Here is a 26,337-nt window from a genome sequence, read left to right as displayed (position 1 = left end):
GTCCGGTGGCCATCATTTTTTACCCAGTGGTCAGTGCATTCTAAGAGCTCATTCACACTATATCTGTATAGGTACTTTAACCCTGTACGTGTATTATTTTATCATAATGATTTATACTTAATAAATACATTTCATAATACTACACCATGAGCATTTCCATCTTTATTACCTGGCACTGAGCCTTCACATCTCAGCCCAGCATTCTAGGAGTCCACCCGGGCAGGAGAAATTGGGGATATAGGTCCAGACCATCATCTCTGGCAGCCGTCACCCCATTTACCACCAGAGGGCACCTTTATCATCAGGCTGTACCTTCACGGGACTTCCGGCTTCATGGAATTTCTATGTGCACATTAAATTGCACTTCCGGTGAGTGGGCATTTTTTCTACACCTTCATGTTAGGATGTTGGAATATACCCATTTGGATTGAAGTCATTCACACTCCATCACTGGAATATACCTTTTTGGACTGATATCACATCACCTTGGACTGTATATTATTCAGTTTATAGGACTTTTTGTCATATTCTGTCATACTTGTGACAGTGTGTTTTATTTGTATAGCGCTGCACACCCCATTTTTATGTCTTCTTCTTTCCTGTTAATACATTCCTGTATGTAACATGATCAGACACTTACCACAGTGACTCTCATCCTCCCCATCATCGCAGTCATTCTCTTTATCACAAGTCCAGCTCATTGGTATGCAGCGCCCACTTGAACAGGCAAAGTAATTCACTGAGCACTTTGGCTTCCGAATACCTGTGTGGCAAAAGAGTCATTTGAAGCCTTCATAATCTTAATGTAAAACCACTTTGTAAAATAAATTATGTAAACCATTGGTACAGGTGTACTTGTATTGGGGTGTGCAGTAAATTGTCTCTGCAGATTAGAATTAAAGAAACACTGTCAACTCTAATCTGCAGAGACTATATTATATTCACCTCTCCAGCTCTAATTATTTTCTCCAAATGTCCAGCTGATCCAAATCCTCATACTCACCTCTCTAGCTCGCCTTGCACTCCATCCCTCCACATTCTCCTCAACAAATCACCTTTTACGCCAACTCTCCATACTCACGTTATCAGATCACCTCTCATCCCACCTCTCCAGCTAAACCTTTACACCAACTCTCATACTCACCTTTTTAGCTCACCTCTCTCCCCATCTCTCTATACTCAGCTCATGTTTTACTCTGTTTCATCTTCAGCTCCATCTCCAGCCAAGCTCACCTCCTGCTCTAACTATTCATATTCACCTTTCCAGAGCTCCCTTCAGTTTCATAATCATCACCAAAATACTCCAGCCCGTGCACAAGCGGACCATACCTGAAAACACCAGGTACTTTGCATTGAAGGCTACAGAAGATGAAGTGGAAAGGAGCACTGGGGAGGGGAGTATAAATTGATCGGTAGATGGGCTTTCCACAGACAGTCATGGTTAGATTGAATAATTGTGGCAAGTCAACTACTGATAACTGTCACTAAGTGCATTAGTATTACTACAATATGGCAGCGCAAAGTGCAAATATTACCTGGGCAGTTCATCTCATCTGTGAAGTCACCACAGTCATTGGATCCATCACAGACCCAGCTGGAGGCATAGCACAAAGAGGTCTTCTCACACTTCAGAAAGGTGGTTCCTATTACTCCCAGTTTGAAGAAACTACCGCAGTCAGTGATGTCTGGGGACATGGAAATGAGAAACAATTAGGAGGGCACAGGCTCGGGTTTTTGTGAGTACTGAGGAGTTTAAAAAGAAAGAAAAAAAATGTATCTAAAATAAAAAGAGCATGAAGGAAAGCATTTTTTTTGTGTATTCTATACGCTATACTATTATCATGACTACACAGTGTTACATGCCATATGACAGTGAATTTATCAAATACAGTTAGGTCCATATATGTTTGGACTCAGGCACAATTTTAGTTTTTTTTCAGGAATTTACCAAAACATATTCAAGTTATAGTTATATAATGGATATGGGCTGAAAGTGCACACGTCAGGTTTAATTTGAGGGTATCTACATCAAAATTGCAGGAAGGGTTTAGGAATTACAGCTCTTAAGAGTAGCCATCCCCCCTTTTTCAAGGGACCAAAAGTATTTTGAAAATTCAATATAATTATAAATAAAATGTTAATTTTAATATTTTGTTGAGAATCCTTTCCTGGAATTTGGACCTAACTGTATGTTCAAATCGGATGGAGAATGCTGTTGTCTTGCTGCAAAGACCACATACAAACAGGTCATGATTAGGAAACTAGTACTGGCAATGTATCCGAGTCCTTCCCACCTCCACTGGTTAAACATGAATGCTTGCCCAACCAGGGCATTCCTCTTTACAGCAAAAACAAGGCCAAAAGACAACACAACAGGTCTGTTCTCTTATTTGGGCAACACCTAGTGTTATCTTAATCAGTAACTCATTATAAAGAGCAGAGAGGAGGCTGGTTATCTCAAGCACTAGTGTAATAGAAAAAGAGTGATTTCTGCCAATACTGATTAGAACAGCTACAACATACTACATAAGATCATCTGCTGTCAGTAAGAACCACTAAAAATCGTTAGAAAACAGTATTACCTCACCTTAAAGGCTAAGAGCATCTGTGGCTGAACCTAGAGCTTAACTCTATATTAAAGAAATAACAGTTTTGTATTTCTGTAAAATACCATAAAATTAAAATTGTGACATCCCTTGCACAATAACAGATAAGGGTGCTCGGGGGCGGGGCCAGCAGTCAACCAGACTCTGCCAAATGCACATGTGCAGACAGCGAACACAAAAAAGAAAAAAAAAGTGCAGGGGGGCAGAGTAAGGCTGCTAATACAACTTTCTTGTACAATTTTCCTTTAGATTTAACAAAACCATATAATGTGAGGTTAAACCTAAACACTTTCAATTTGTATGCAATCAGGCGGGCCCTTGCACTACATAGTTGAAGGTAAATCTAAAGGAAATTGAAAAAGAAAATTGTATAATGTATGGCCAGCTATAATGATGACTTGTATGTTGCTGCCCCTTTATTGTCCGATCTGGAAGTGGGGAAGCAATATCACCAAAGATCACAACTTAAAGCAATATCACAGGCTCTGTTGTCATCTGGTAGAAGTGTATTTTTTGGCTGATAAGAGAGCTCTCATATGTTTATTCAAGCCTATAATTATCTGTTTTTATGGAATTATGCTTTGACCACTTGCCTACCAGGTACTTTTACCATTTTCTTTAAAAATGTTTTTTAACCACTTCCCGCCCGGCCCATAAAAAAATGACGGTCGGGCAGGACTCTCGTCGAACCAGGTGGGCGTCATACAACGCCCTTCCCAGATTGTGCCATACGCATGCCCGCAGGGCTGCACTGTGGCGAGATCTATCACTGACTGTGTACCTCTGACACAGCCGATGACAGATCTGTGTACCGGCCATTACCAGTACCATGTGACCTGCTGTGACCAATCACAACAGGTCAAATGACAGCTCTAAACAATGGATGGCTTCCTTTCATGCCATCCATTGTATACAAGTGTGTCTAGGTGTGAATGGTCACAGTGATCACATGCACAAGCTGGGCCAATCACAGGACACACATGTCATGTGATTAGCCATGGCCAATCACACCTAATCACAACAAAAAAATCTGAATTAATTGATTTAATACAGTTAAATGCTTGCTTATAGCAAATAAATTGTTTGCTATAAGCAAATTGTGTAAAAAATAAACAAATACTGATCACTTCCCCAAAATAGTACAATGTTACTATGGTAACATTATACTACTTTGGTCATAGTGTAATATGAAAAAAATCTTAAAAAAAGAGAAAAAAAAATGTAAAAGTTTTTTTTAAAAAATTTATTTTTTTTTGCGTACTGTCACCAGTGTCCCTGTCACACCAGTTATATGATGATGCTGTACTGCACTGGTATATGTAAAAAAAATTGTTAAAATAATTTTTTTAATATTTCTTCATTTTCCAAAAAATTATGACAAAAAATTACATATTAAAAAACTTGCCATGCCTCTTATGAAATACGCCGGACTGTCTACTTAGCAAAACAGAGATATTTGGGGGATTTCTGTACTGTTCTGACATTTTTGGGCCTCAAGAAATTAGATTGGCTGTCAGTACTTCAGGATTGATCAATTTTCAGATATATCCCATAGTTTGTGAACTCTATAACTTTCCTACAGACTAAATAATGAATACTGATTTGGGATATTTTCACAAAAAAAAGTAGCAGAATACATCTTGGCCTAAATTTATAAAGAACAAGTACTGGTACTTATTTGCAAACTTTTATAAAAGAAACAAAGAAAAACGTGTTTTTTTTTCCAGAATTTTCTTTTTTTGTTAATTTAGCAAAAAATAAAAACTCCAGTGATGATTAAATACCACCAAAAGAAAGCTCTAGTTGTGTGCACAAAATTATAAAAATGTAGTTTTGGTACAGTGTTGCATGACCGCGCAATTACCATTCAAAGTGTGAGAGCGCTGAAAACTGACCTGGGAAGGAAGTGGGTAAAAGTGCCCGGTATTGAAGTGGTTAAAAAAATAGAGCTTTCTTTTTGTAGTATTTAATTGCCACTGGGGATTTTATTTTTTGCACTATAAACAAAAAAAGAGCAAAACATTTGAAAAAATAAAACTTTTTCTTTGTTTATATTATAAAATTTTGCAAACAGGTAACTTTTCTCCTTCACTGATGTGCATTGATGAGGTTGCACTGATAGGCAGCACGGATGGGTACTGATAGGCAGCACTGATGAGGTGGCACGGATAGGCAGCACTGATGGGCAATGATAGGCTGCACTGATGAGGTGGCACTGCTGAGGCAGCACTGGTGGGCATTGAAGAGGAGGCACTGATAATGCTGCACTGATATGCAGCAATGATGGGCACTTGCTGGCAGCACTGATATGTGGCACTGACAGGTGGCACTTATGGACGACAATGACTGACAGCACTGACTGGCGATACTGACTGAAGGCACTGATGATTAGGGCGCTGGTAATCAGTGCCAGTGCGGGTGTCCTCTGACATTTGCCGGTTATCGGCAGTACTTTCCTCGCGAGGAAAGTGCTGCCGATAACTGGCAATTGTATTTACTTTGTGATTTGCTGTGTTGGACACACCAGATCACATGGTAAAAGCCGCTGTGATTGCCATTATACCATGTCAAGTGATCAGCTGTGTCCGCAGGACACAGCAATCACTGATAGCGCCAGGTGCACGCCGCTGGGGGAGCATTCTGGGAGGACGTCATATGACGCCTCCCAAAAACGGACAACCGCACTGTAGCCATCTTTCAGCTATAGCGCAGTTGTAAAGTTGTTAAAGAATAAATTGCACTTTTGCAGACAAAAATTAAAGTTCTTCTGCATGTAACTGGGCAGGCAGCACAAATAGGTCTGCATCTTTTCTTTCCTAATACCAAGGAATTAACTGCACAAAAAGATCAAATGCTGTATATTACACACTGAAAAGAATGTGTGCTTAATAATAATTTCAAAATATGGTTATTATGGAATAATCTTTGAAATAGCCACGTGATTTCAAACAGTTACACGGTAGCTGATGCTGCAAACAGTACGAACTCTTAGGCAGGCCATAGGTGGTGAACAAAATAGCTAGATTCCCCCATCAACACAGACTGTGTTGATGGGGGAATCCCTCCCATGGAGCTACTCTGTTCAGGCAGGGGGGCGTGGGGAGTAAACCCTGCCAGGAGGACACATGGATTACTGCATGTAAAACTCCAGCATGCTGGTTGTACCCAAGTCAATTGATGGATCGACTTGGGTACAATCAGCCTGCCCATAGATGGTTCGAATCTCAGGCCTGTCCGTGCTCAACTGGCTGAGATCTGAACCATCAATGGCAGCTTAAGTTTGCACATTTGAAAAGATGAACCAATTCTAGTCTCCTCTAGACCATCGAAAACAGTCATACTTGCCTGGAATGTTACCAGACTGTAATGTAAAAAAAATCTAATAGAACATATTCAACAACCAGTGTACTTACTGCAATTCATCTCATCAGAAGCGTCATCACAGTCAAGGAGCTGGTTACAATGGCTTGAGTTTCCGATACAGGTCCCATCTCGGCAACGAAACTCTGTAGGGGCACAGCTGGTTTCTGCAAGACACAGCAGGGTTAAACAGGCCTCATACTATTCACTGCCTAGTACAGGGACATGATGTCAGCCACAAGACCACCAAATGTCTGTATCTTTGATATGGATACAAGAAATGGCCAGCTTGAAGACACTTTTCTCTGCTCACATGCAGCTCTATGCAGACCTGCATAGAAGCCAATCAGCTTACAGTTTTTTTTGTCAAAGCTTAATTGAACAAGCTGAAGTTAGAAGCTGATTGTCTACCATGCAGAGCTGCACCAGATTTTGCACTCTCCAGTTTTATTAAATTACCCCCATATTGTCAGCTCCAACAGAGGCAAAAGCGTACACTAATATTCAAAAGAATGCATGCAATTTTTTGACGAGCTGTCCATAATTGCAGCTGTAGCTGAAGTAGATCATAAGCTATAGTCAGGACATTCCGGGTAGCTGGACATACTCACTGTTGCAAGATACCTCGTCCGAGTTGTCACCGCAATCATCCAAGCCATTGCACCAGTAAGCACTGGAAATGCATCGCCCATTCAAACAGTGACGGAAACCTTTCTTACATTGACGATTAGCTGTGGGGACACAGGAAACAAGTATTATTACATTTTTTTTTAGTCATGGTTAGGCATATGTCAATCATTAGTTTGTACACATAATGTACATTTTACAAATCTATTTAAAAAAATGAAAAACTGAATACCTCATTGCACAATCGTTCACTCTACCAAAAGGTATACTGGATATAGGTGATCAGTTCTCTTTTGAAAAAAAATGCAGTCCTCCCTAAAATTTTCTCACCACCAGCAGACACTACAATCACCCGAACCTTGTTATGAAATGCAGCAGACCACCGTCATTCACTGGACAAGCATGATGGCACAGGGGCTTGTACAAACGTGGTTTTCCTGCAACAACTATGTCTGCCAATGTGCTTCAACATGTTGGGAAAGCTACAGTTGTTTAAAATAGCCTAAATCTAGTTTCCGGCATTATTCCTGATGTCTGACTCTAATCTATTGACTTATCTTGCTGCCTTGCCAAAGGGCACAATGTCTGCTCACTGCTGCCTTAATCTGCTTTCAGTCCTACTCTCTCATCTAGCACATCTCTTGGTGCACATGCCACTCTACTCTACAGATGTTCTCCATTCCTTTTCAAACCTTTCTTTATAAGGTTCCCAAGCTACTACAGCAGCATGTCATTAGATCAATAGGAAAACATTCTCCCTTAACTTTCAGTCATACCATCATAGCTTATGTACCAAATTACAACACAAAAGCTTTGGAATTTCACTCAATGTATAAATAAATAATTTCTCATATCAGGTATTGAAATAGAAGGTTGCACAAGGATATTTCTATAAATATAAAGATATTACATTTAAAATGGAACTTCACTCTCTTGATCAACATTAACTATTTTGAATACTTATGCTGCTAACATTAGTAAATAAATAGCAAGGGATATTATATGTACTTGTTTTAAACATTACATTTCTTTAGTTACTTCCTGGTTTCCATGCCTAAGCAAATGATGTCATACATCCAGGAGTCTTCAGGAGGGGTTTTCTCAGCTAAACATAGCCTACTGCTTGTATGTCTGAGCTAAAGGCAGATGAATTCTAGGAAGTAAATGGTACATGAATCAGCTACCCTTACTCAAGATGGTCACGGCTAGAGTCTGCTTTGAATATTAAAAATGAATTAAATAGACCTTTTTTTCTGTGGTGCTCAGATACATTGTAGTTCCACTTTTAAGACCTATATGTTGTCAAGATTATGATATACTGTACAGTTGCTCCTCACCCTTTCTTACAAATACAGGTACAAAGGAGGCAAAAGTTGATTCATCGATTGTTTTTATGATAAAGCAAAGTTTAAGCAAAATTGGGGCATTTTGATGATTATTGTCAAGAAATAACTAGTAGCTGATGTCTTCAAATGTTGAAAATTCACTACATCAATGACTGCAAGTAACACCCTGAGCAACATAACATGCACAGCACAGTATCACCCATTTATTACAGATGTAGCGCTGTCCCTGATGTGGGAAAGTCTATCTGATCACTGCATGACCTGCTATCAGTCAGAACAGGGTTAAACTTACCACAGTAGGATTGCTTCTCATCTGCCTTGTCCTTACAGTGGGCCAATGTATCACATGTCAAGCTGTAGTTGATGCAGTCACCATTGCCACACTCAAATTCATCATGGGGATTGCAAGTAGAGTTGGGAGCTGATCAACAGAAGATACAAAAGAAACAACAAAAATGTTATAGTAGAAAAGCCTGCATTTAGTACCAGCGAATATTTGAAGAGCTGAAATTTCAGCTGTAGTTTTTATAAGGGTGCTTTTATGAAAAATGGTCATCTCGAGGCATTATCACCACTTAGTCAGTAGGCAGCACATAAAATAAAAAAACAAAACAAAACTCAGTTTTGAGCAGCAGCCATGGCTCTTCATGGGTTATAAACTTTTAAAATATAAAACTATTTTGCCTTCTCTTCTATTCCCATATTAGCTGCAGGAACTATTATAAAGAACTAACAAAAGAATGTTTTTAAAACAATAAATAATAGTAACACAATTCACATTGCTAGAACATTCTAAAATTTGATGACTGACCGCTTTACTCTGGAGGGGATTACATAAGCAGAGGCCCCTCCAATCTGAATCTCACTGCATGAATTTGCTGTATCCATCCAAATAATTGTATTCCCTATGATTCTGCAACCAAAAAATACCTTTGCATGTAAAGTCATCCTGTAGAATCCTATCTCCTCGGCAGGAGCAGTTCACCCTTCCATCAGCAGTGAGAAGACACAGGTCTTGACATAAACTGTTATTGTTGCATGGAGATAACTCGCCTAATACAGAGTAAAATAAAACATGTTAGCTTATCAGGCCGATTGGGTTATTATCTGTAATAATATTATTTGACATATGGTTTTTATATATTTCATCTTTAAATGCTGACCAAGCTGTCTAGCAAAGCTGATTGCTACTGTTGTTGGTAAAAACCACTTAACATTTTAGGCCATGGGTGCCTAAAATGGTCAACTTTTATCATATGGCTCAATCTTTTATTTTAACCTACTGTTGTTGCCCATTCATTCAGATATCAAATGCCTTGATCTCTTACGTGTGGCCATACCCCTATAAACCATCTGTAATGATAAAACAGGCAGCAGCTTAACTGATGTTCTGTTTCTACTTCTTCTAGAGCGCCAATGCCAGAATTTCTAGAATTTAAGTAAAAAAAAAAAAAAGTACATATAATTCCATACTGCAGCGAGTGACAGTGCCATCCATCCGGCAACATCTCAGGGAATGCTGAGTATACAGAATCTCATGAGATCTCATGGGATTTTGATGGGAATATAAAGACATTACCCTTGCGTACACACCATGTGTGGACAGAAGTTAGGAGTAAAGCAAGTAGATTTTTTTCGAAAACGTTAAAGCAGCTTTTAATTATACAGGAGGGGTCAAATATAAATTGCAGTTAGGAAACTTGTGAGGAATGTGACATAAAAGTTTCTACTTACAGCTGTTAGTATCATTTGCCACAGCAATAATTCCCATAGGTTGCTGAGGAATATCGCCTCTAAGAAGTTTCAGGTCTGAGCCATCATGTTTGTTTGCCCGCTGAACTGCCCGGCGCACCCAGTCTGTCCAAAAGATGTAGTCTCCATATACCGCTAACCCGAAGGGGTGCACAGGATCAGACTTTAAAATCCACTAAAAAAAAATCCATACAATGCTATATGAGCTTGACCTTATCCCACATCACACACACAGCAATAAACACACAATGTAGGGAAAATAAGATGAAGAAATAAATGGCGACAAAAGAAGAGAAGAAAGACAAAATACAAAGTACATCTAAGGCCATATATGTTTACCGCTGCTCAAGGTAGAGAGGCTCCCAGTCTCCAAGCACAAGTCATCCTGTAGGTGCTAGCCCAGCTCGTGTGCTGCATAGATGAGAACAAAGGAAGTCTAATTGCCTGAACTCCAAACAATCCACTTTATTGAACCAGGATAAAACCAATACAGATAGTGGAAATACAGTGGCAGACAGGCAGGTAAACACGTTTCACGCTAAAGACAGTGCTTATTCATTACCCCATGAATAGTAATGAATAAGTGCTGTCTTTAGTGTGAAACGCATTTACCTGCCAGTCCTCCACTGTATTTCCACTGTCTGTATTGGTTTTATCCTGGTTCAATAAAGTGGATTGTTTGGAGTGTCGCTGATCGGACTTCCTTTGTTCACATCTAAAGCCATACCTTTGGATCTTTTGCCAACTTTCTGTCCCAGTGACAATCATCACTGGGACAAAGAGAGAGGTTACTTGTCCCCATTGGGGATATGGACAACATTAAAAACTTCACAGGGGCTCTAACCCTGAACTGCTCTATACAAGGCTTTAGATATACTTTACAAGTTCTGGTTTTAGATAGTCTTTAAGTATTAATTTTTCATCTGCTAAAAATCTTATTACCTTCTTATTTCAAATAATTTAATTGGTAACACACTAATGAATGCATACACGCACCCGTTTTGAAACTAAGCTTCTTGGATTTGGTGTTAAACACAGTGTACAATTTCCCCTGGTGAAACGGTTAGGATATGGCCGTTTTCCATTTTTTTATGTTCTGTGTATGATTTTTGGACAGTGTATTTTATGTGATTCTTTAGTTCCTTTGTTAGAGGAATATAGTTCACAATTACTTATTTTTCTGGGGAACAACGGGAGGGCTTCATGTCTATGATACAAAACCAACAAAACTAAGTAACCCAGTCCACCAATGAGGCTGATACTTTTTGTTTTCAAATTACGTTGCCTTCTAGTAAAGAAAACTAATAGATTTTGGCATGAAAATTTTTTTGATAAAAATGTGGAAAAACAGGTGGTCCCTTGGACACTATGCATACAAATATTTCTGAATTTAAAGAAAATTGACCAACTACTTAAAGAGGATTGGGGAAAAAAAATTACATGATTGCTCATTTAAAATGTTGCAGATCCTGAGTGATCAATATGAGCAGCAACGGAAAAAGATTGATCAGAAGATCCAACAACTGTACCAGGAATAGACAGTTTTAACACCACTGCCACTTGGAGGTTGTGAGAAACAATTAAGGGAGCACCTGAAGAAGTTTACCTCGGATCTCCTGATCAAAAACAAAAAAGTTTGCAAAGGATAGTAGTGCATACAAGATAGGCCAGGCATAAAAATGGACTAATGCGGACTAACTGATGAAGCGCAAGAAACATATTGAAACCATCAATGATGATTGTTTATGCACAGGAATTATGACGGGAAACTTTATTATACAGCACTACATGCATTTATTTTGGGGAACAAATAGATAATTTTTATCCAACTATCATTGGTTTTAACAATGTCTGATTTGTAAATTCAACCGTTATGTAATGACAGTGATTTTATGTATGTTGTATTTGTGTTGTAAATTTTGCCACCTAACAAGTCCCCTTTATTATTGTTTTTTAATTAGCTACTGTATGCTTAAAAGGCACATGTCCAATAAAAAAAAAAAACTATCAACGTATAAATATAATACCCATTTCTATTTCAGGCTTTACAGAAACCAACCAACCCTTTTATGAAGAAATCAACTGAATCTTCTAGACAAAGTTCTTGTGTAGTATTATTGCACATATTCACAGCTCTTATTGTACAATAAAGAAGCCTTTCTGTATGCAGAGATTAAACCCCTTCCAGTCACAAGCATCCTCACATCTTTGTGGTGCCATTCAATTAAAAAAAAAAAGGTTTTACCTGAATTTTCTATATTGCTCATTTACTGCAATATACAGTAGTTATACAAGGTAATCATATCCCCTATTCACATCACTTATTCTTGGCTAATCTTTCACTGAATCTCCACCAAGCGACTTATTACATTTAGCTGCCCTTCTCTGAACTCCCTCCAGGACACAGTTTCTGTGAACTGGTACCTACAATTGAACTGTATATTTTGAATGAATCTAACTAATGCTTTGTAAAGGAGCAAAAATATTTCTTACACTTCCTCTCTGCTGAATATGGCTTTAGAAGCTGTGATATTTATTTTAAAAACCAAGAGAGCACAGAGGACCTCTCTCATCACTTAGGAACCGAATCTTATACCCATTAGATGGGCATGCTGCATACTTCGTTTTGGCCCAAATATATATTACATTTACCCTGGCAAAACCCCATTGATTGCCTAATTAGCCTAAGTGTCTAGGTCAGATTGTAAATTAGAATCATCTTGCAAGAAGGATATTCCACATTATATCTTTGTCTCATCTGCAAAAACAGATAGACTATTTTAATTGCAAGCCATTATAAAGGATAAGTTAAAAATAACAGTCCTAATACTGAACCTTGGTACACCACTAAAATTCTTGGACCATTCAGAGTGTGAATCACAGACCACAGATTAATGCGGTTTGTAAGCACTTTTTATATCCATTTACAAACTGAAATGATCAAACCAACAGATCTTAAATTACATATTGGCTGTCTATGAGGAATAAAGTCAAATCATTTTGAAAGTACAAATAAATTACAATCACAGCTATCTCTCATTCCTGTAGATTTCCTGCTCATAACTTATGACTATGACTTTTTTCTATTCTGTATGTACTTGTTTTCCGACCACCCAAGTATCTTTTCTACAATGGAAGTTAAACTTACAAACGAGGCCTTTTCTTGTTTAGTTCTATTGATCACTACGCATGCTATAGGATAAGGTTTCTCTATCTTATATTAAAGCACGTACAGAATATTATAGTAACAATCATACTAAAAAACTCTCATCCATACCACATTCACAGAATAATCTTTGCATCGAGTTACGTAAAAAAAAGGAATTACAAACCAATTCACTAGCTAAACCAATAACTGTTATTTTAAACCTGGCTTAACTTGTTGACCTTCCTTAAAGACGAAAATGAAGGTGTCACTCTCTTAAACGCTGGATCATGGTCTCAAGGTGTATACCGTAGAGGACTTACTTGTCTGTTGGTACCATCATATTCACATCTCTCAATTTTGTCGAGAGTAGCATCAGAAAAGTATAGTTTCTCAGCTCTGTGATCAATAGCAAGACCATTGGGTGAGCGGATGTCACGGTCAATAATGAAAAGCACATTACTGCCTGAGAGTGTTGCCCGCATAATGCTAGGATGTTTCTCATTCCAATTGGTCCAGAACATAAAGCTGTTGAAGACACAGATACATACATATTAAAAAGATGTCTGAGTAACATTCAGAAAAATGGGAAGGAATGTGATCTATGTACTGGACATGTAATATAGGTAAGGAACAAGGGTTAAACTCATTACAAATTGAAAGTAAAATAACAAAAACATGACCACGAGAGTTAGGACCACACATACCAGTTTCTCATATCAACCCCATCTGTATTAAAGTGTAAGTAAACCCAATCACTTAAATCTCAGACGCTTAACATGCCCATGTCAATGCAACCACCAAGCAAACAACCGTTTATTATACACAAAGCTTCAGCAAACTAAATGTCATTCAGTTATGGTGTACACAAACTTTAAGTGGTGTGTGCACTTTCTGCTGTACACATGGTAAACATATAAGATGTTGGGAACACTGCTTCCCAGCTATTGATCTATGTCAGTAGATAAACATAGCCCTATGTAAGAAACACAGCTCTATCAAAAAAATCTTTGTTCATTCAATACTGAATCTCATGTAGACCAACCGCTGTGCTGTTTTTCAATTTACAATAGAAAACCAAATTAAAAAATAACCTTTAAAATAAAGAGTTCAAGTAGAAGAAAAAAAAAAAAGAGAAATCAGCAAAGATAATATGTTTGCAGAACACAAAAGTAGAGGAACCAACACCCACTTTTTACACTCATCCAGAACAAAGGCCCGAGGATGGTCATCTCCAGACATAGTGACTACAGTCTCTCTTTCAAAGGCCCCAAAGCGGCTTTGGTCAACAGTATGGCGAGTAATTGTTGATGTAGTATAACTGGTCCAAAACAGGGTGTCCCATGCTCGATGATAGGCCAGGCCTTCCACTGATCCAACATCTGTGGTAATAAAAGGACAAGTTCCCAGTATGAAAAGTGTTTTTTAAGCAATACACAAAACCTCTATTTTAATTATGTATGGGCATGAACATTTTATGTGTTGTGCAGAAGACACAACTTTTATGGAAACAATAACTATTATTTTGCCTGGGTGACAGTTCTTGGAAATAGCAAAACATACTCAGGCTTTGTTTTTAGATTTTTAAAGTTCAACCAAAATTTTATTTATTTGTTTTACTTTGGATAGAATGGGGAAGGTTAGAACCCCTGTCAGGTTTTTGCAGCTCTTCAGGGCTCTGTTAGAGAGACTTCCCATTAGTTACTGTCATGGCTTAACCAGACAGAATGTGAGGAAAACTTTGCAACAAGGATATAGAAAGCAATACACAACTAATATGGGTTATAGCCTTTCTCTAGTCTACCAAATCTCTCTAACAGTGAAAGAAAAGTCTGATAAAAATGACATATGGACATGCCAAAGCTAAACTCATGACAAGCAAATTTAAAGTCATATGCATAGAAGATATCCTGGCTTCCCTGCAATGAAGATTTTTCAATGGAAGTGTTCTTGTAGATTTGATAAGAAAAGTGGATATTTGATCATGGGAAATAGTTTCTTCTAAGCAGCTTCCATCAACACCAGTCATTATTGCAACTTGTATATGCACACAGTGGTCTAATCCTGCTTGCTCACCAATATGCTGGCATCAATGCACAGTAGTGGAGAGCACTACTCAGCTTATCAAATTATGGATGCCACCACAGGGCTTCTAGTTCTATGTACAACAAAATAAAAGTAAAAGAAAAAAAAACAAGCTCTGGGGGCTCAGTCTGTATATTTATTTAAATTCTTAGGGTTTGGCTTTAACAGTAGCAAAATAGGCACTTCATGGTTGTTTCTGGCATATTTAATCAACCCTGGTTTCCCACAAAGCCAGTTGCTGCAGATTTAGACAACACTTTTTAGAAAGTTAACTACGGTTTGCATTGCAAAACGTACTGAAGATTTTTCTTTGTTTTTTTTTTATAGTAGTAAGATACAAAAAACAATACATGGTATCCAACTCTGAATTGTATTTAGTAGAACAAAAATCTTACTCTCCACCACTGTCTTGCGACCAGTCCCATCGTTGTTGATCTGCTGGATGTTACCAAAGTGGATGTCACTATAGAAGATGCGTGTTCCCCCTTTGTCACTTTCCCGATAATCAAATGCCAAAGCTATTACGTTCTTCATATGATCGTGATCTTCAAACGGTTTCACTGGGGCATTGAGGCTACTCTCATCCGATAAATGAATGCTTTTTAGGATTGTTCGTTCTGAATACAGGAGGTAACCATCATACTCTCTGCAGCTAAGGCCATTTTCTGCTAGCATGCCATGAGCACAAGCACATGTACGCTGACCTCCACCTCGATATAGACACAGCTGTTGACAACCACCATTATTTTCGGTACAGACATTGGTTCCTGTGAAATATAAAACAAACATGCTCCTGAACATATTTAATAAATTTGTTCAAAAAAAAAAAAAAAAATCCCAGCAATACCAATCTCTATTTGTTAAACACCTTTCAATCTTCAAACTTAAAGAAATTTCTAATGTAAGCTAGAAGAAACATAGCCCTTAACACAACCTGAGGCACTGAATCAATTCCTGCAAAACTGCACTTACCTTATGGAGCACTAGAAGCTCACAATCCTGTACGAAGAGCTCAGTCCTGAAAACAGCTTTACCATTTGTATGAATGGCCACCTCAATTTAAATTTGCAATGATAGAAGCTGGAGGCTTCCAGTGTTGTCATCCTCTGAAAATACTAGTTGACTAGTTGTTGTGCTTACCCACCAGCTACAACGTGTAGATATGTAAACAAAGTGCTAGGCGTGTCCCTTTTTGCCCAAATTACATAAAGTGCTGGTGCTATACACTGTGACATAACATCAGTACAAAATTAGAAAAAAATCGTAAAATCTTCATAACCATTTCCATTACACACAGTCCATGTTAAGCTCACGTGCAAACAGTGTTACGGTGCTTCTTCCATACAAAAGTGCTTGCAGTGCAATACTTTTTCCAGACAGTGCTTCAAATACTTAAAGCGATTGTACAAACCTCTTCACCCCACTCTCTGTGAGTTTCACTCACCAAAATGTTTGTGACCCCTTATGAAAATTAAGAAGGTCACTAGCACTTATGTGTAGGTTCTCTCTCATCCGAGTCTCCGCCTGCTACGGCTTCCTGGGATGCCTCCCAAACAGTTGCTTCCATCACCAAACCACTCCCAGGGATTAAGACAAGAAAAGAGACCAGCAATAGTGTAATACTATATATTTATTGCTTTTAAAAACACAAAATGTCCACACAAGATCAGCCTCATAACAGCCCATCTTTACTTCCTAGTTAAAATGGTCATGCATTGCAACACACCAGAGGTTATGCCATTGGATGTGATAAGCCTGGCTCTGCCCAATGCATTTCATCCGTATTGTATCTTCAGGGGATCGATCATCATCCGTATGGCGTCTTCAGGTGCTGATCTTGTATGGAGATTATGTAAGTGTTATGTGTTTTTAAAAGCGGCAAATAAAACAGAATTACACTATTGCTGGTCTCTCTTCTGGTCTTAGTCCCTGAGAGTGGTTGGTGGTGGAGACTGGGATAAGGGAGAACCTACACATAAGCACTAGTGACCTTCTTATTTCTCATAAGGGGTCACAAAATATTTAGTGAGTGAAACTCACAGAGGGTGAGGTGAAGAGGTGTATTGCACAAGCACTTTAAGTAATGTGAAGCACTGTCTGGAAGAAGTATTTCACTGCAAGCACTTCTGTATGGAAGAAGCACCGTAACGCTGTTTGCACACAAGTTTAATATGGACTGAGTGTTATGGACGATTATGAGGATTTTAAGATTTTTTGTACGTACTGTTATGTCACAGTTTCATAGCACTAGCACTTTATGCAATTTGGACTAAAAGGACCACATCTAACATTGCTTAATTTATTGAATTCATCTGAATATTTAATTTATTTATATTTAATTAGCACTACACCATTTCATGTATATTAATAGCAATATTTCCCCGGAGGGATTATAGGAGGTGCATAGCAATTTTGTAATAAGAGGAAACATACCATAATGGCAGAGTTTTGTTTTTCTGCTACAAATAATAGGTATACCTGCTCATGAAATAATGTGAACACTCATGATTATTAGAAGCAGTAATGAAGCAATTTTCCCTGCCGATCTGCTGGTTACAATGTCCGGCACAGAGGTTAAAGTGTTACTAAACCCACAACAGTAAAATCAGTCTGTATATGCAGTAAAGCATGCTTGTTATACTCACTGTGGAACCTAAGGGGTTAATCATCTGCATTGTGTAAAAAGCCATTTGATCCTGTTTTCTCTGCCCCTCCTCTTGTTCAAATGTCCACCTGATAAAACAGACTGAATCCGTAGCCACATGCACATGCTCAGTTTAGTGTGAATCGCTAGATAGGTTTTTTTTTTTCCTTTGGAGAGTGCATGTGATCAGCACTGTGCACACAGAGGTCAGGGCTTCTACATCCTCCTAGAGCAGAAACAAAACTCCTCCTACAAGCTTTAACCACTGCTCAGCTAGTCACAAGACTGCTCTAACTGCTGATGAGAAAAGGTATTTAGCAGTTTATATTTACAAAAATAATTGCACTTCCATGCTCTGTGTATTGTGGGAGACCAGATATAGTGAATGCAGGGTCCTGGTTTTAGTAACACTTTAAATAACTGATTTGTCATTCTGAATGCCGATGTGTGACCGACAAGCTCAGGGAGATAACTGGAAGAGCTACAAGCATTGTGACTGGAAGGAGAGTGCCTGAGATTGGTACAACAGGGATTTCTGCAGATCCTGACCTACACTGCAGAACAGGTACATGGCTCCTAGGGTTTCCAGCGAGCAGAAGCTAACAGGAAGAACTTGGCTGGGTAGCAATCAGCTCCTCAGGCTTTCTCCTTCCAGTTCTTGCGGCTCTCTAGACAGACATCTGTCAGCATTCCTCTCTGAGCCTGTTCATTCCCTTTGTGTGAAAGCTGACAGGCTCAGAGGTTAGGAAGCGAACAGGCTTGGAGAGGCTGTAATTTGCCCAGACCTGCTGTAAAACTTGGCCATCTGATATGAAAATTTAAAGGATAAGTTCACCTTTGGAACACGCTACATGTTCCACCCGTTTTTAGGATAGAACATGTAACATGTTCCCATAGCTGTAGCCTCACCCGCCGCCCCCCCTCCCTCTGACAGATAGTACGGGGAGACGTTTCCCCGTACTGTCAGATTTAAAAACAACGAGGATGTGCGGGGCTCTGCCCACACGGCCGCATCACTCATTCACAGTGTCCTGTGAATGAGTGCCTACAAGTCCTGACAACCTTAGTGGCTGTCGTTTTTTAGTTTTTAATGAACTACTACGGCGCTGTGGTAGTTCATTGAAGCTTCATGTCAGTATATCTGCTTGCTTGTACATCCCATACGGCAAGCAGAAACACTAACAGATCTGCAGGAGACCTGCATGGCATCAGCGATCTACTGATCCCTGGTGCAATGTTTCACAGACTCCTTTGGACAAATATAATAAATGCACATTTTTTTACCAGCAAAAAAAGGTGCATTTATTATTTTTGTCCAAAAGGTTAACTTATTCTTTAAGCATTCAGTTGAGATGGAACCTAGCCTGTCCATTTCCATGCACTCATATAATTTAGTGAAATCATCCATCACATGCCTTAACCAAAACTGAAATACAGCATACAGGAAGAGGTAGGACAAAGCATCAACATTCTAGCAAACAATAACTGAATATTACTAGGTTTAGGAGCTCCTGGGACATTTTAGAGAAGATCTGCAACTGCATGCAGGCACCTGCCTGCTAATAAATATAAGTAACCACTTAATGACATTTATACAAATGCAGGTACATTTAAATAGGTGGATTCTAGTTTTGTATCAGTTAATAATATTTTTGCTCTTTGCTTGGCAACATGGAATCTTTAAATACTGAAATTCTATACACAATGTTAAAATGTACAATGTAGTTATAAAAAAATGCTCTCTAGCTGAAAGAAATAGTACAGTTGTTTCACTAAAATAGGCAGTACTGTTCTTTATAATCTAATTATCTGCAATTGGAAGTAGGTTTTATATACTGTCAATTGCAATACTGTGCACCATATTTACCCTTCTGTCTGTTTTTGTTGAACACCTTGATGTCTTTGAGCTGGACTCCAATGCCTGTTCTTAGAGAGACAGAATCTGTGGCATTGTCCTTTTGCCCTCGCTTAATGGAGCCGTTAGCATGAGTCCTGCAAGGTAGCCAGAAGTTAATGTACACTAAAAAAATAAAATAATGAAGTAGAAAAAAATTATATACCAAATATGAAAAATACTGGAGAGATTTTGACCCTTTCAGCACTTTTATTAACAGGACTGCTATGTGGAATGGTCTACCTTCATTGTACCCAGCTGACCCATCCTAATAACTCTTAAAAGTATCTGACTAAAATGAAACTCCAAAAGCAGCAAAAACATGTAATTTGAATTTAATGACAGCCATACAAGCAGGAAATGAGATCGCCCATGTTTTCCCATGAGTTGCCATGCCTGCGAAAAAAAGCATTATTACAGTTTTAAAAAAATGTTGGTTAAAAAAAATTATAAACAGCCTTTGACTGAAATGGAAAGGCAACTCTTGCAAAACAGCCTGTGTGCCAATCAACTTTTAGATAAAAAGCCTTTTCTTTTAAAAGCGGTAATAACTTGAAACCCAAGTTTTTCCAAAATGCTGAATATTATGTCCTGTATTTGCTCTGAATGCTAAATGCAAATTGCTGCTCCAAGTTATAGGTTTCAGAGAGCCTTAGGTAATCCTGCAGTATCATTTATTGTGCAAATAGTCAATCATAAAGATTATGTATATACAGTTAGGTCCATATATATTTGGACACAGGTACAATTTGTTTTCAGGTATTTACCATAACATATTCAAGCTATAGTTATATAATGGATATGGGCTGAAAGTTTAATTTGAGGGTATGTACATCGAAATTGGAGGAAGGGTTAAGGAATTACAGATCTTAAGAATAGCCATCCCCCTTTTTCAAGGGACCAAAATTAACTGGACAAATTGAATCAAAAGCTGTTTCACGGCCATGCTACTCTTTCGTTATTTCTTCATCAATTAGGCAGGTAAAGGGTCTGCAGTTGATTTTAAGTGTGGTATTTGCATTTGGAATCTATTGCTGTGAACCTACATCATCAGGGATGTGCAATTCATATCGCCTGATGCCCAGGACATGTAGTTTTATTTTGCTTTTAGCCCTGCTGCGGGCAAGCAACATGGCTCATCTATCATGTGGAAGCATTCAGGCAGCAGCGCTATCACCCAACTGCTTCTACACAGCACACAGTGCCAGCTGACATCCTGCCCGCAATATGTCCCAGCCTCTACTTGCCCATCTGCAGGCCCAAGACTGGTTCAGTGGGTACCAGCGGTATGTCGTGATGTGGTATAGAGGAGAGCGGACATGTTCCGCTCCCCTCCCCTTCTTGTCCTGACCCAGAAGTGATGTGACATCACTTCCAGGTCCCCATTGACAGATTCCTGGCCATCGAGGCCGGGAAAGAATGTAATGCAGTGCAATGTGCACTTTATTACATTCAGTGTAGTAAAGGGGAGACATGCAGAGTCTTTTATACCCTGGATGTCTCAAAAAAAAAAAAGAGAACCTCTCACCAAAAAATTATCACATAGGGGACTTTTTGTCCCCTATGCGATTGATAAAAAAAAATTCAGTTACATTTTTTTTTTTTTTTTTTAAATGTAAGTTACACCCAAGCATATAACCCCCCACATTTTTCAAGGCCCCCCACCCCCACATACAGTCATGGCCGAAATTGTTGGCACCCTTGATATTTTTCCTGAAAATCAAGTATTTCACACAAAAAAGGTATTGCATTAACACATGTTTTGCTATACACATGTTTATTCCCTTTGTATGTATTGGAACAAATATAAAACAGAGGCAGAAAAGCAAATATGACATAATGTCACACAAAACCCCAAAAATGGGCTGGACAAAAGTATTGGCACCCTTAACTTAATATTTGGTTGCACACCCTTTGGAAAACATAACTGAAATCAGTCGCTTCCTATAACCATCAATAAGCTTCTGACACCTCTCACCCGGAATTTTGGACCACTCTTCCTTTGCAAACAGCTCCAGGTCTCTCTTATTGGAAGGACACCTTTTCCCAACAGCAATTTTAAGATCTCTCCACAGGTGTTCAATGGGATTTAGATCTGGGCTCATTGCTGGCCACTTCAGAACTCTCCAGCGCTTCTTTGCCATCCATTTCTGAGTGCTTTTTGACGTATGTTTGGGGTCATTGTCCTGCTGGAAGACCCAGGATCTTGGACGCAAACCCAGCTTTCTGACACTGGGCCCTACAGTGCGACCCAAAATCCTTTGGTAATCCTCAGATTTCATGATGCCTTGCACACAGTCAAGGCACCCAGTGCCAGAGGCAGCAAAACAACCCCAAAACATCATTGAACCTCCACCATATTTTACCGTAGGTACTGTGTTTTGTTCTTTGTAGGCCTCATTCCGTTTTCGGTAAACAGTAGAATGATGTGCTTTACCGAAAAGCTCTATCTTGGTCTCATCTGTCCACAAGACGTTTTCCCAGAAGGCTTTTGGCTTACTCAAGTACATTTTGGCAAACTGTAGTCTTGCTTTTTTATGTCTCTGTGTCAGCAGTGGGGTCCTCCTGGGTCTCCTGCCATAGCGTTTCATTTCATTTAAATGTCGACGGATAGTTCGCGCTGACACTGATGCTCCCTGAGCCTGCAGGACAGCTTGAATGTCTTTGGAACATGTTTGGGGCTGCTTATCCACCATCCGGACTATTCTGCGTTGCAATCTTTCATCAATTTTCCTCATCCGTCCACGACCAGGGAGATTAGCTACAGTGCCATGGGTTGCAAACTTCTTGATAATGTTGCGCACTGTGGACAAAGGCAAATCTAGTTCTCTGGAGATGGACTTGTAACCTTGAGATTGTTGATATTTTGCCACAATTTTGGTTCTCAGGTCCTCAGACAGTTCTCGTCTCCTCTTTCTGTTGTCCATGCTTAGTGTGGCACAGACAGACACACAATGCAAAGGTTAAGTGAACGTCTCTCCTTTTTATCTGCTTTCAGGTGTGATTTCTATATTGCCCACACCTGTTACTTGCCCCAGGTGAGTTTACAGGAGCATCACATGCTTGTAACATTCTTATTTATCCGCAGTTGTGAAAGGGTGCCAATACTTTTGTCCAGCCCATTTTTGGAGGTTTGTGTGACATTATGTCGAATTTGCTTTCTTTCCTCCCTTTTTTTGTTTTGTCCCAATACACACAAAGGGAATAAACATGTGTATAGCAAAACATGTGTTAATGCAATACGTTTCGTGAGAAATACATGATTTCCTGGAGAAATATCAAGGGTGCCAACAATTTCGGCCATGACTGTATGTACCCATGTACAAACTTAAAAGAACGTGCTGGGGCACCTACGCATGAAACGATGATTTTGATATATATCGCCGTGCACGCCAGAATGAGAGCAAAAATTCTAGCACCAGATCTCCTCTGTAACGCTAAACTGATGACCTATAACCGGCTTTAAAAATGTCACCTATAGAAAATATAGGGTACTAAAGTTTGTTGCCGTTTCACGAGCGCACGCAAATTTAACGTTTGACATGTTTGATATCTATTTACTTGATGCAACTCATCTTTTATATTTTACAAAAAAATTGGATTATTTATTGCTTTTTGTGCCCTAAATTTAAATTAAGTGCATTCTTTACTGAAATTTTGCATTTCCTAGCCCTTTGTGATAATATCGTGTGACATAAAAAATTTAAGCTACCGATATTTTATTCTCTAGGGTCTCTGATTTCAGAAAACATATAATGTTTTGGAGTTTTGTGTAATCTTCGGGCCTTAAATTACTATTTAAACGTGTGCAAAATATGCAAAAACAGCAGCGATAGGGATAAATAAGCCCGACTCCCCCCCTTTCCTGACGAGCACCCAATCAGTGCACATTACACTGCAAGGTCTCCCTCCCTGCTAGTCCCTGGGTGCAGTGCTGGAGACAGGCAGGGAGGGGAGGAGGAGATATACAGCGCAACATTAAAAACATTAAACATTTAAGTCGCCATAAAGCCCCTTTTGTTTTTAAAAGCCCCAGACATTACTTCAAGCAGATTTAAATACGGTTTTGGTTAAAGTGTATTCTTTTTTTATCAGGACAAGTAGATTGTCATGAGGGAGAAGTAGACTGGGACACAGATTTAGTCACTGAACAAGGAGTTTTTTAAATTTAAAAATTTCCACACCCCTGATCATGCGTTCAAAAGGAGCTGTCCATGCAAGAGAAACAGGCCATTGCAAGGCTTCAAAAACAAAACAAATCCAACAGAAATAGCAGCAACATTAGTAGTGGCCAAATCAACAGTTTGGTACATTCTGAGGAAAGAAGAATGCACTGGTGAGCTCAGCAACATAAAAAGGCATGGACGTCCATGGAAGGCAACAGTGGTGGATGATCGCAGGATCTTCTCTATGCTAAAAAAAAACCCATACACAGCATCCAGACAAATGAAGGACACTCTCCAGGAGGTAGGCACATCATTGTCAAAGTCTGCAATCAAGAGAAGACTTCACGAGAGCAAATACAGAGGGTTCACCACAAGGTGCAAACCATTCAAAAGCCTGAAGCCAGATTAGACTTTGCCAAAAAAAAATCTAAAAAAAAGCCAGGCCAGTTCTGGAAAAGCATTCTTTGGATAGACAAAAATAAGATTAATCTGTACCAGAATCACAGGAAGAAAAAAGTGTGGAGAAGGCTTGGAACAGCTCATGATCCAAAGCACACAAGGTCATCTTTAAAACATGGTGAAGGCAGTGTGATGGCATGGGCATACATGGCTTCCAGTGGCACTGGGTTATTAGTGTTTATTGATGATGTGACAGAAGACAGAAGCAGCCGGATGAATTCTCCAGTGTAAGTGAAATATACTGTCAGCTCAAATTCAGCCAAATGCAGCAAAGTTGATTGGACGGTGCTTCACAGTACAGATGAACAATGATCCAAATACACTGCAAAAGCAACCCAGGAGCTTTTGAAGGAAAAGAAGTGGAATATTCTGCAATGGCCAATCACCTAATCTCAACCAAATTGAGCATGCATTTCACTTGCTGAAGGCAAGCCTAAAGGCAGAAAGATCCACAAACAACAAGAACAACAACTGAAGACCCCTGCAATTAGAACCTGGCAAAGCATCAGAAAGGAGGAAATCCATTCTTTGGTAATGTCCATGGGTTCCAGACTTCAGGCAGTCTTTGCCAGTAAAGGATCCTCAACAAAATATTACAAATTAACAGTTTATTCATGATTATATTAATTTGTCCAATTACATTTGAGCCCCTGAAATTGGAGGGACTGTGTATAAAAATGGTTGCAGTTCCTAAAATTTGTACTTAATATTTATGTTCAACTCCCTGAATTAAAGCTGAAAGTCTGCACTTCAAAGTCATTTGGATTGTTTCGTTTTAATTTATTCTGGTGGCATACAGAGCCAAAAATATGAAAATTGCACCTGTAACCAAATATATATGTACCTAACTGTATAACTGCACAACACAAAGGAAAAGCGACTTGACAATGCCAAAGTCCTCACCTGTCACTCCAGTAGATGAAATCTTCGAAGACTGATACAGAGAACATGTCCATGTTGTTGTTAGACAGCACTACCTCTCTGTTCTTCCCTGTCTCCAGGTCAATCCTCTCAATTTTATCAGTGCGAGCATCGCACCAATACAGCTTTTCGTCCTGCAGAAGAAGCAGTGTTAACAGTGCCTGGCTGAATACAGATATTATGAGTAATATGTGATGTGACCATCCCATCTAAGCTAAAAAGTCTGAACTATAATATTTAGTGAGTGAAAAATGTAAAGTATACCCATGCACATTCAAATATTTACAATTTCTGAAGCAGTAAATGGGCATTAAAACAAACACTCACTGACCTCTGGAGCTGCAGACACTGTGGGTGATTTACTAAAGGGGTAAAACATGTCAATGATGAGGTAAAGCTGTGCTGACTTCTCATTTCAATGCAGGCAAAAATACATGTATTTTATTTTATTTTTATTTCGGGTACGCTTTGCATTGTGAATTTTTACAATATTTTCTAAGGTAAGTGAAAAATCCAATGCAAAGCAAAACTTCACTTTGCAAAGTGAACATGTTCAACTCCTTTAGTAAATCAGCCACACTGTGTAGAAATTCATCCTTAAAATTCTGTGCTGAAGACAACCTCCCCCCACTTCCATGCCAAAAGTATCTAGGCTGGCCATACATTATACAATTTTCTCATTCATTTTCAATTATGTAGTGCAAGGACATGCCTGATTGCATACTAATTGAAAGTGTTTAATTTTGATCTCATATGATATGGTTTTGGTAAATCAAAAGGAACGTTGTACAAGAAAATTGTATAATGTATGGCCAGCCTTAGAAACCTTAATGTAAACACAGAGCAAATGATCAAGGAGGAGAGGTGGTGGAGTGCTCAGATCCAAGTTCACCTTTTAGACAAAAATAATGAATGCACAATTTTTTGCAGGTAAAAAAATGTGCATTTATTATTTTTGTCTACAGAGATTTCAGATTTGACAGATAGTATGGGGAAACTTTTCATTGTATTATCTGTCAGAGGGAGGGGTGGGAGGGGAGTGTGTGGCTGAAAATGGGTGGAACATGTAATGTTCCCAAAGGTGAACTTATCCTTTAAATTACTTCACGTCTTCTGCTGAGAACTTTGAGGAATTATTATTGCTCCACAGTGTCAGCAGCTAAAGAGGTTAGTGATTACTTTTTTTTTTAAAGCATATTGCTTAGTAAAATACATGAATAATTGAATGTCCATAGACAGACAAGTTTCACTTTAAATAGATCATTTAATATAAAAAACATATTTTGAAAAGGAAAGCTAATATTTAAAATGGTGAGTAATATGCCCTAGTTT

The 26,337-nt window shown here is 38.8% G+C and overlaps 1 protein-coding gene across 2 annotated transcripts in view; it reads right to left on the bottom strand.

Annotated features, from left to right (window-relative positions):
* LRP1 (LDL receptor related protein 1) overlaps positions 1-26,337 on the bottom strand; it is a 441,174-nt gene that overhangs the window by 67,567 nt on the left and 347,270 nt on the right. For both annotated transcript variants that reach the window (XM_089681129.1, XM_089681140.1), the window contains exons 39-50: positions 24,988-25,139; positions 19,433-19,557; positions 15,317-15,688; positions 14,029-14,218; positions 13,160-13,364; positions 9,674-9,866; positions 8,870-8,992; positions 8,232-8,360; positions 6,578-6,697; positions 6,020-6,133; positions 1,536-1,685; positions 641-763 (exon numbers count right to left, since the gene is read on the bottom strand). In XM_089681129.1, the coding sequence (XP_089537255.1) occupies positions 641-763; positions 1,536-1,685; positions 6,020-6,133; positions 6,578-6,697; positions 8,232-8,360; positions 8,870-8,992; positions 9,674-9,866; positions 13,160-13,364; positions 14,029-14,218; positions 15,317-15,688; positions 19,433-19,557; positions 24,988-25,139 (1,996 nt within the window). The remainder of the gene's footprint in view (positions 1-640; positions 764-1,535; positions 1,686-6,019; positions 6,134-6,577; positions 6,698-8,231; positions 8,361-8,869; positions 8,993-9,673; positions 9,867-13,159; positions 13,365-14,028; positions 14,219-15,316; positions 15,689-19,432; positions 19,558-24,987; positions 25,140-26,337) is intronic.

Source organism: Staurois parvus, unplaced genomic scaffold (genome assembly GCF_062004578.1).
Source record: "Staurois parvus isolate SC_StPar_1 unplaced genomic scaffold, SC_StPar_1.0 ptg000017l, whole genome shotgun sequence".
NCBI classification, from domain to species: domain Eukaryota; kingdom Metazoa; phylum Chordata; class Amphibia; order Anura; family Ranidae; genus Staurois; species Staurois parvus.
The sequence above is the reverse complement of the archived record's forward strand: the minus strand, read 5'-3'. Positions and strand labels throughout refer to the sequence as shown.